Genomic DNA, 11399 nt, shown 5'->3' with positions numbered 1-11399 from the left:
GGCCCCGGTTCGCCGGGCTGAGAAAGGGGCTTGTGGGGGGCTTCCCGTGGCGACCACCGGCCCGTGCAAACCCAGCGGCACTTCGGAGCGGGGGGAGGACCCCCCTCGGTGCTCGCCGCTTGGGGGCTGCCTCAGCAGGGGGAAGGGGCGTGGGGGGGGGAAGGCTGCGGCGGGCACCCGGCGGCTCCGGCCCCGAGGCGGCGGCGGAGCAGCGGCGTAACGGCGGGCGGCGGGAAGCGGCCGGGAGCCAATGGGGGCCGGCGCGGCCGTGTGACAGGCGGGGCGGCCGCTGCCCCCGCTGGGCGGCCGGGGCGGGGAACCGGCACAGCCGCGGTGCTCGGCAGCAGCAGCAGTACCAGCGGCAGTAGCAGTCTCAGTATCCGCGGCGGGGCTGCCGCACGGCTCCGTCCTCCTCCCCCCCGGCAGCCTCGGTGAGGGAGGCCGGCGGAGCGGAACGGAGCGGAGCGGAGCGGGGGGCGCCGCGGCAGACAAAGCAAAGATGGCAGGGATCCTCGCCTGGTTCTGGAACGAGCGGTTCTGGCTGCCGCACAACGTCACCTGGGCCGACCTGCAGAGCACGGAGGAAGCCTCCTTCCCGCAGGCGGAGGACCTCTACCTCGCCTTCCCCCTGGCCTTCTGCATCTTCATGATCCGCCTGCTCTTCGAAAGGTAACGCGGAGCCGCCCGGCGGGAGCCTCCTCCGGGGAGCGCGGGGCTGGGGGGCCGCCGGCCGAGGGGCCGCCTCGGGTCCTCCTCCCCCGGCCGGGCCGGGCCGGTAGCGCTGTTAGCGCCGTTAGCGCTGTGCCCCCCGCCTCGGTCACGGTGCGGGCCTGATGTGGGAGGGCGGCGGGCTCCGAGAGCCGGCGCGGCGCGGAGCGGGCGCTAGGAGGCGAGGTCGCCCCGGGAACGGCCCCGGCCTTCTCCACCTGCGGCCCGGCGCCGGCGGGCAGGGCCCCGGGGCACCTGTGCCGGCGGGGTGGTGGCTGCTGGCCCCGGCCGTGCCCCCCCCTGAGGGCAGCGGGAGGCTGTCGCGACAGGAGGAGTCGCCCGCGATTATCGCCGCGGGGCTCCCGCGGAGGGGTCGGGGCGCGGAAACGGGAGTGGGGCTGTGGGGTGTGTGCGTGGGGAGGCTGGGGCGGAGCGGGCTCTGCTGTGCGCTCGCTGCTGTGCCCGCGAAGAACAAAGAGCGGGTCGGCCCCTCAGCGCCTGCCGCCCTCCGGGGCGGCGGAGGAGGACCGAGGAGGACCAGCAGCCGCTGCATCCCGGGGAAGGGCTTTCTCGGTGCTGTAGGAGCTATGAAATCGCAGCTCTGCGGGGCGGAGCTGCCTCCTGAGCGCTCCCTGCCCTCGGAGCACGGTGCCGGGGGCTGCAGTGCCCAGGGCAGGCTGTGAGTGCGCCCAGAGCCGAGCCGCCGCTGGCAACTTCGGTGGCACTCTGCGGGTGGGCTGAAAGGCAGCAAAACTTGTGGTCTGACTGGGAACCCGACAAGCTGACCTAACCGCTTGTCCCGAATGGAATACCGCAATACGATTGCAATTAAAGTACCCGGTGTCATTTAGATAACGCCAGATCACTCACTGGTTGTTTCTTCCCTTTGCCGTCTGTACAACGTGTGCTTCGTAGTGCTGAAAGCGGTGCGTGATTTTGCATCTCTTGCCATCTGAACTGCAACGTGTATCGCAGCAGGGCTGTGTTAGGTGGCAGAGCAGTTAGTCAGGGAGACAATGTCAGCCTAAACTTAGAAACACGTTGTTTCTGCCGGTTCTGATGCAGCTGCTGGTGTTACAGAAGCTACTGTGATTTTTCAGTAGTCTATATCTACCCCCACAGGCTAGCTTTCTTAACTCAATTAAAGTAATTTTTAATTTGGAAGACCATTATATTTATAAGTGTTGGCTACGCAGATGAGGAAGTGGGTACATTTTCATAACTCTTCTATTTTCGCTAGGCTAATTTTGAAATTCAGCTCTGGAAATGTGTATTGGTAGCTTGATAGTAGGTGAGCAACCTCCAAAGCGGTTTTGTTAACAACTACTTGAGTATGTATTTGTTCCTTCTTAATTTCAAATTGATTGTAAGACACCAATGTGAGACTAGGATCAGGCCATTTCACGTGAGATTGATCCACACAGCCTGGTACAGTTGTAATTTTTAATGTACAGAATTTTACTAAAGCAGGCTGAGCAGAAGTGACTGGACCTGCTTCCACCGATTAAAGCAGGAGGATTGTCTTTGAATGAGAGAAAAATCAAGCCTCGTTATTGCTCATTAGTAATGTATTTCATCAGACCTTGGCCCATCATTTGTGGGGAGCAAGAGAAATGCCTCGTGTGTCATTAATTAAAGGTTTGCAGTTACTTCGGTTGGTAAAGCTATCTGAGATCTGGAAGGGACAAGAGAAGGAATATCTGTTGAACTGATGATTTCTTCATTTTTCTGTGTATTAAAACAGATGCATTTTTTTCCTTTCAAAACTCAGTGTTGGTGACTGATATTGTACATGCTGCATCCTGGAAGAAGCTTTTGCGGATGTGTTCGCTGATTTTGCAATGGTAGCACTTATAGAACAAATAAAAATAGATGCTGTAAAACAACTTTAAAAGTTCCGTGTGTACTTTAAATCCATGGCTGTAGTGAAATATTTGTAACAGAAGCGTGTCTGCTGTTTTCTTCTGCAAGATATCTAACAGGTACTCTTGTAATTCTTTATACTGGTAGGCAAGCAGCCATCAGATTCTCAGCACTGCGTGATTTAGTATCCGTTATTTTCTAACTCCTTCACAGTAGCTGGCTGCCAGGGTAGAATGGTTTTACTTCACTTGCTCTAAAGGATGACTAACTTCCCAGATCTTACAGCACTAAGAAGTACGGTTCAGGTGGAGCTGTGATTTGGACTTCACATGTCTTTGCTTACAAAGTTCTCGAGGTGTCTGGGGGGTAAAACTAGTCATGCTAAAGATGAAAAGTTGACTTCATTCATATATATATACATACTTTATATATATATAATATATACATGTAATACATATATTTGTGTGTACATGTTTTTGTGTGCAACTGTAAGCACAGAACTTGAAAACTTTGTTCTATGTGTATTCACCTATTATTAACAGAATTAATCCTACTGGTTGTTTGGTGGATATTTTTGGTTGTGGTGGTTGGTTTTTCCTTTTGCTTGTTTTATTACTAGTTTGAATCATCTAGCAAAGTCCAGAAAAGAATCTAGACACTTCTGAAATTATGCTTTCTTTTCTCTTTCAAATAAAACACTTTTTCTTCTATTTCCCTACCCTGTCATCACTGACCATCACACTTGTGGATGAAAGGAGAAAGTAGATTAGAATAAGTGTGTTCTGAATCGCTTCGGCAATTGGACCTGATGATGATGAGTGCTATAGAAGTAAGCTTTGCTCAGAGGTATAGTCTCATAACTGTGAGATTTAGTGGCTCTATCTGCTGAGGCCGTCATAGTTATGGATGAGGTGCTAAAATACTTTAACAGCTTTTCCTTTTTTTCCCTTTCTTCTCATTTATCTCTCTCTTTAAACACAAAGTATACTTTAGAAAACTGTAGCTAAGCGCAATTATAGTGTTAACTAGTAATTTAGAAGATGACATGAGTTCAGCATTGTGGTGGTAATGTGGGGATATATTTCTTCATGGTATCCATCATTTTTGTACGCTTTTTTTTTTTGTTCGTTTGTTGTTAAACGCATGTTAGCAATTAAGGATCCCATCTTGTACTACCCAACACCTTCATCTATAAGGACATAAGAGTTTTTATTACTATCACTCTCCAGATCCTCTCCAGTTCTAGAGCGGGCAAGACAGGTTAAAGCTGAATCGAAGTTGATTTAGCTAATAGCAGGGTGTTGCAGCTTCAGTTGGCCTAAAAAGATAAAGAAGCATCTGTTATTCTGGGCAAAATATTATTTTTTGTTCTTTCTTCTGTGGGATCTCATAGTTCTTCACTGCCGAGTGCAGCAGCCCTGCTTATCGTCCCAAGCATGTCTTTTGTGAGGGGCATGTGGTTACACAAAAATAATATTTGCTCAACAGTCAGTGTGCTTGTCTGCCACAAAACAAGAGGGTAACACTCCTCTCCTTTAGAGCCATCTCTTGAGGGAGAGGTTGGCTGAACCCTCCAAAAGATGTGCTAACTAAACACATTTCTGTTGTGGTCCAGCAATCTTATATCTGAGTCAAGTAACCTTTCTTACTGCTTTCTTTACACTTGGCTCACATTCTCAAGTTTCTTGTTTCTCTTCCTTGCGCTGTAGTTGCAATGTGCTTTCTTTCTCTTGCCTTGTGAGCAACAGTTTGGGCTCAGATCTAATGAGGTAACTCCATAAATTGGTAATCTGGGATTACAGTGCCTTTATTGTCCTCTGGTCTTGATATAGGGGACGTTTCTCTAAGGTGAAGCTGATCTCCATCAGCTGATGGAATGGCTTACATGGTCAGAGGTAGCTTGATTGTAAACAAGAGCAGCCCTCAAGCTGCACTGATTTAAACTGAGCCAGCCTCCTGGCTTCAGATCAGTCAGATCAAGATACCCTAGACATTAAGCATATGGAAATTCATGGCTTTTGTATGACATTTTTCTTTTATAATGATAATTCAGCCTCAAAGGTAACCTCAGCTGGCTCATATGTAGTGTAACTGTAATTCCTGGTGGATCAGGGTGACGTGACACAATGTGTGTGTGTGACCATGTATATATATTGCAAACTGTAACAAATAATTCAGGTGGCAGTACATTAAAGCACTTAAAAGGTTTCTGATATGTGGCATGTATGTAAAAATTTGGCTTTCATAATTCCTAAGATGTCTAGAATTGGTGCTCTCCTATGACAACAGGGAGGTCAGAGAGGATATAGAGCTTGGAAGGGTGAGCACAAACTTTGCACATTTCCAGCAGCCCAAAACCTCTTCTCAGCAGGCCAGGTGAGGCAATGATTGTCATTTTCACCCCTCCAAACCTGTTTGTAGGCTGTGACATTTGTAGTTTTCTTGCTTAGTTCCCTGTGTGCTAGACATGATCTGAACGTTCAGGTATAATTCACTTGTGTGTAAGTGGATGCAGGTGTTCACTGACAGTAACTTCTTCAGTTCTATTTTTGTGCGTGTGTGTTTTGTGTTTTTTTTTTAATTTCTAATAACATAATTGATGTGGTTTGGTTATGGTTTTTGTTATTGTTGTTGAAAACTGATAAATACTTAATTCAGTTGAAATTGAATTAGACATTGAAATTGATAACTCCCTTACGAAAAGATACTGGCAATGTGAAGAAAGTGACAAGCTATTTCTTTTAAACTTTAAACCCACTTCTTTTTTGAAATAGTATCAGTAGAGCATTAACAGTAAATAGATTTAAAACGAATGTATATCTTGCTGATTGTGCTATCCATTTCTCTGTTTTTCTTTTGGTTTAGTTATTAATCTTCTGTCATTTACATTTTTGTTTATGCAACCAGTTTTTGTTTCCTAGCATTGCAGTGTTTGGATTTCAGTTGCTAAAACAAGTAGATATCTCACAGCAAAATGATTGTTTTTACCTTTCCGGCTCTGAGCAGCACAGCGTACGCTCACCCACCTCAGGTGTGACTGCTGGCTGCTACACATCACTGTTGCTTGGAGAAAACCGTAGGTGTGTATTCACATGTAAGCCGAGCACGTTCCTTTAAAAGAAGGCAGAGTGGAGAAAATAGGTACTATTTAAATGTCTCTTGTAAAGGCCCATTTATAGATGTACATTAGTGCCAATCTCAAAATTGGGAGTTAAATGGGAAATATGTGCTGAGCTCCTGTAGAGAATGCCATTAAAACCGATTTCTAAAATGTCCAAATGACAGCCAAACCACAGCCCACCTGAAGGAAAGGTTCCGGTGGCAAGATACTAGAGGAAACTGGGAGCTTATTACTGGGGCAGAGCTGCTATTAGCAGTGTTTTGTCTGAGAACAGGTCCCAGCTACTGTTAAAAACTTGCATTCGGTTCTCTCCTGGATTCCTGTAACTGCAGTTTGATCCAAATTGACTGTGGCTCTTTTTGTTGCTCCTGCTTCTGCCTCTGTCACTGATTTACAGGCATTTGCTAAGAATTTCTTCTTGGAAAAAGAAGAGTTTCTGGTATTCTGCCTTTTTTTTTTGCACATCTGCAGACAAGTTTCTTACTAGTCCATAGACAATATTTAGTAGATTAACATTTGGGTAAATCTGTTCCCATGACACTATCTCTGTTAATTGTCAGCAGGGTGGGGAGGATGGGGGTGCTGCAGTTGAGCAGCGTTTACTTGACCGTGTTTGTTGTTGGTTGTTTTTTTTTTCCTAACAGTTGAAAAATATTCCATGTTTACAACAATTTTGACAGTTTATTAACATTTGGGGTTTCTGTGCCTGTCTCAAGGTCATCTTGGAGTCTTGGCATAAAAGTTAAAATTACAGCACAAAAGCGCATGGCTTTCATAAGGCGCATAACCTCAGGTAATGTTCAGTAGTATACTTAAGACTGTAATTGGCACCTCACAAATGATCGAATGAGTATGATGTGTACCAACAGTTCTTTGGAGATGTTCATCTAACATCTTGATCACTTTGTGAGCTCATGCACCAGTGACTCCCTTCACTCGGTAGGCATTTAAAGGATATTTTTTGGGGAAAAAACAGCGATTTCTGATCACCTGAGAGAGCAGGAATCACTAATATTTTGCTCAGAGGTGAGCAACATTTCTGATGATTGGCTGGTCTAAGCTCTTCCATCCTCTGTGAGGAAGTCTTTTTAGCACACAATGAAGAGTTGCAGTCTTCAGTTAGGACTATCTGACAGTCATTGATTTCTCACAGGGATGATACCTTCCCAGTTACTCTGAAGTAGTCAAATGGTGACAGAGGAGAGAGAGTTAAGTATTGAGCCTAGCCAGCTGTCAGCTTGGAGATGACTTTCATAATGCTGGTGGACCTGTAACACGGAACTGGGACTTCTGAAGCAGAGAGTGAAATATGATGATCTTTTTTTTTCTTTGTATTTAATACATCTTATAACCTCACATTTTCCTTTTGTAAACTTTCCTACTGTTGAGTAGTAGTGAAGCCTCATGTAAATGTTACTGATGTTGCATAATCAAATTTCAACTCTCAAGATAGCTGTCTGTATAACTACTAAGAAAATCTAAGGGCTGTAAAGAAGCATGATATTCAGTTAGATCTGTTGTATACTATGTAAAATACAGATATATTTGTATGTCAGCTATTAATCTAAGTTGCCTTTTGAATAGGGAAGAGCAGAATGCTGAAATTCTCCTAACTACCCTGTATTAATGAAATATCTTTCAGATTCATTAAGCTAATCCTCATGTTAATATTACAACAAAAGATGTTCCTTAGAGCTTGGTGTAAAATGATTAAAAGCCTTCTTTGCACTCACAGGTCATATTAGGATGGTTAAAGGAATATATCAGAACCACTTGCATTTTTCCTCAGCATGAGTTCAGTAAAAGCTTCCTTTAAATAGTATTTGCTCTGTCTGGGTTTCTCTTGCAGGGATGGGGGTAGGTGGATGCAGAGATTAACCTGTGGTACTGTAAAGATAAAGCAATCAGTTTAGCTGACATAGTTATGCTGGTGCAAAAACCAAAGGTTAGACCCCAAAAGGATGTTCATTGGCATAAAATCTTAGATTCCTGATCCTGTTTCTGTGTTTGTGTAGGGGATGACCCAGAGGAAGAAGTGGCTCTTTTGTTTATTTTGTATGGTGAGATCACATCTGCTTGTTGCCTGTTTGCCATCCTTTGAGATAAAGTTTACTTGTGCAAGCAGAAGGATTAAAAAAAAAAAAAACAACACACAGCATAAGCTTGATAGAAATGAGGCTGAAATCCTTACTTTGGAATTGGGATCTTTTTACTCCCTTCCTTTTGGTGGTGATAATTCAATTTCTATAAGATATTGTATAGATACCTCACCTTTTGCTGGTGCTGTTGTTTACCACGTCCCTGGGACTCTCATACTTCTGAAAGAAAGTGGAAGTGGAGGCCACTCAGCTTCTGCTTTGTTGTGATGTTTGGCATCCTGTAGGTACGTGGGACTTTAAACCTGAAAGCTGCTTTTGCACTAATACTGCCTCCTTGGGCAGATACTACAAACAGGCATAACTCTCTAGGCTAGAAAGAGAGGCACCTTCGTGAGGTGGCAGGGAGCTGCTTATTTGGAAATAGCGAATGCTGCACAGTGCCAAGTAGGGAGCCCCCACTTGCTCATGAGGAGTTGCAGGTCACAAAGTGAGTGACTGAAATGAAGATTGGAGTGGCATACAGTAACATCTGCTGCTCTTGCTTGTCTGTTGTGGCAGTGTGGTGTGTCGGCTCCTCAGAAGGATGCAGTGATCCACATAGCTGGAGGCAAGCTGCTGTGCTGCTGAACAAGGCTGGCTTCTTAGGAAATACAAGGCTTAGCCTTTATATGGCACCTTTGTAGGTGGGCAGCATAAACGTGGAATATTAGTCTACAACCACGGGGATTATAGCATAACAAAGAGAAAATGAAATCTGCGATGAAATGAAAGTGGGCTGAGAAATGTTTAGGGTAGCTCAAAGGATGAACTCAGGTGGCAGGGAGCTTCGAGTCCCTGCTCTGTAGGGAGGAGGCCTGCTCAGCTGGGGAGCCGGAGGGCTCCAGCCTTTGGAGCTGACCCAGGGCTGTGGCTTCCCTGGGCATTGCTGTAGAAGATTAAACCAGTGTGTCATCAAGACCAGAATCCTTGCTGCAACTGGTGACACCAGTTGCTTCTGTTGAAAACAAATTTTAAGGTAAAGACGTGTAATGAGAAGATTCCCGACTGAATGTAAAGGTCATGAGTGAGAATGTGCCTGTTGACAAGCTTTTCCACAGTTGTCCACTAGATTTGCTTGGACTTCCTGCTGTTTACAACTAGCAGTTGTCCAAAGCATGCTGCTGAACAAGATGATCGGGTCTGATGGGGTGTCTTTATTCCTCTTAAGGACATTATGTTGGAAAGAAGCCTTTGGGAAAAAGAAAGGCAAGCGGTTAGACCACAAGTGGGAGGGTGTTTTGTATGTATTGAAGCAATAATTGGGTGGTAATTGGGTGGTTGATACTTATCTGTCAACTTTTCCCACACACCTAGTATGAGAGAAGGGAGAGAACTGATATGATAAGAGAACAGCCTGAAAATATGAATAGTTCCAAAGCCAAATGCTCCCTAGGATTACAACACCCTTTGAACTAAATTAACTTTGCAGTGATTGCATTGACGTGATTATGACAAATTGAACTGCAGATAGAGTCCTGGGAGTGCTGGTGGACAACGAGTTGAACATAAGCTAGAAATGTACCAGTGGCATTCAGAGCTGCATTGGCAAGGGGGCTGCCAGCAGGGTGAGGGGAGCGGTGATCCCCTGGTACTGGGCACTGGTGAGGCCGTGCTTTCACACTGCAAGACTCAAGGAGGCACCCGGGAATCCAAGCCTGCAGGAAGATGACAAACTATAGTGGAAGCCTAAATAGGTGAGGATTAGGTTGAAGTTCGCCGTAAGTCTGCAAGTGAAACTCAACTAGGGCAGAGCACACAACATTTGATGGACATCTGCATTTTCCATTTGCCATAGAATGGGTCTTTCGATTGCTGTTATTGTAGTCTGGCATGTGAACAGACAGGAAGTAAATCAAGAAATAGATTTGGACTTTCTCTTCCTTTTCTCTTCTTAAGCACATTCCTGTTCCCTTGTAGGATCAATACTTCGAGTTTCTTACAGCATCAAATCTGATTATAACAGGCAACTTTGAGGATAATTTCAGTTCTGTTCTCCATAAATTGATTCTTCTCCACATTACAATATTTTAAGATAATTTTGTTCCCAAAAGAATTCATACTTTAGAAAACAGAGAACTCTTATGTTCCCTGTCAAGAGGGAGTGATGGTCGCATGTCTTACTGGAAAAGCTTTTATTCCTTTTGTGTTCAAGATAGTAAGATTAAATCAGTCTTAGACAAAAACCCTGAGAAATTAGTCTCTAGTTCCACATTTGCTAGTTGTCTATCGGTAATATATGTATATTTGTAAATGTATATGTGTGTGTGTGTGCACAACACAGATGAATTTATAAATCACATTGGCATCGTGTCACTCTGATATAATACTTATTTTCTATTTTATTTAAAAAATCATTTAATTAAATCTTTAAGAGAAGCTATGAAATGTTGGCTGGTCTAGAAAATGAGATATTGCAAAATGTTACTTGTCGGGGTGTTAATGAAACAGTTTGATATTTGACAGAAGAAACACCCTTTATCCTAGTTAATTAATGGAAGATTTTTTTGTGTGCGCTAACCTGGAATTGTTATTTTCTAGAGCATTTATATGAAATATGACAAATATTTGGTTTTCTTCCAGTTTGGAATGAAATGGAAATTTAGAAATGTCAAAATTTCCTTAGGAACAGATGTCCTGACTTTCAGCCAGCACAGCTAAATGGGCCTGGTTATAGGACAATGATGTAGAGTTAAAAATGAGATCTCTATAGCATTGCTAGCCTCCAAAAGCATATATTCTTGACCAGCTCTTGATTTTAGAGTCATTCAGTTTATATATGTATGCATGTTTGCATGTTGCCTGCCATTTTTTTTTATTTTCATTTTTTTATAATCATAACATGTTAATTTTCTTGCAAAAAAGGCTGGTGATTTGATTTGCTGGAATCATAGCATGAGCTCAAACCTCCAGCCTGGCATTTTATTTTCAGTTGTCAAGATGAAAACTGCATCGGTAGAAACGGAGCAACACTACTTCATCTTGCTTAACGTTCCAATGAGAGGTGACTTCAAGGTTTGACGAGAAAGTAGCACTTGGTACATACATAACTTTAACTTGTGTTTTGCTGCGTTTCTTGATGGGGATAATTCAGGCATAACTTCACTGGGGTTTAGAGCTTTAAATAGTGATAGCAAATCTCTTAAGTAATGTGACTGAAATAATAGAAAATGGTAAAGTTATGTTGAAGCATTTGCATTTACACTCATTTTTAAGTGCATTGTAGTTAAATCTTTTGCCCTATTCTTGAGGTTGAGTGTGGTGACACACGTTTATAAAGTCTCCAAACATGACAGCCATCATGTCTTTGAAGCACCAGGGCTGTATTAATATACAGCTAGAAGTTTCTGATTGTGAAACTGAGTGTTAAGAGTTCAATAAGAGTGCATTATCTGGGAGCAAAATATATGATTCCTGACACTCTCTCTCTCTTGTATGTCCCATCTTACAGCTGTGTTCTCAGTCTCAAAACAAATGTCCCTTGCTTTTCCCTCTTATCTTATCTTGAAAATAATGTTTATTCCAGTATTTCTTGTTTTGCAACTTTCTAATCTTTTTCTCCTCTTCATGCC

At 44.0% G+C, this 11399-nt stretch overlaps 1 protein-coding gene across 2 annotated transcripts in view; it reads left to right on the top strand.

Moving 5' to 3' along the window:
- Positions 1–276: 276 nt before the first annotated feature.
- Positions 277–11399, top strand: part of CERS6 (ceramide synthase 6) — a 122234-nt gene continuing 111111 nt past the window's right edge. The window contains exon 1 of one of the 2 annotated variants that reach the window (XM_035572657.2): positions 277–669. In XM_035572657.2, coding sequence (XP_035428550.1) covers positions 500–669 — 170 coding nt within the window. In that variant the 5' untranslated portion in view covers positions 277–499. The remainder of the gene's footprint in view (positions 670–11399) is intronic. The other variant, XM_035572658.2, reaches the window with a different exon arrangement.

Source organism: Cygnus atratus, chromosome 6 (assembly GCF_013377495.2).
Source record: "Cygnus atratus isolate AKBS03 ecotype Queensland, Australia chromosome 6, CAtr_DNAZoo_HiC_assembly, whole genome shotgun sequence".
Classification (NCBI taxonomy): Eukaryota; Metazoa; Chordata; class Aves; order Anseriformes; family Anatidae; genus Cygnus; species Cygnus atratus.
The sequence above is the reverse complement of the archived record's forward strand: the minus strand, read 5'-3'. Positions and strand labels throughout refer to the sequence as shown.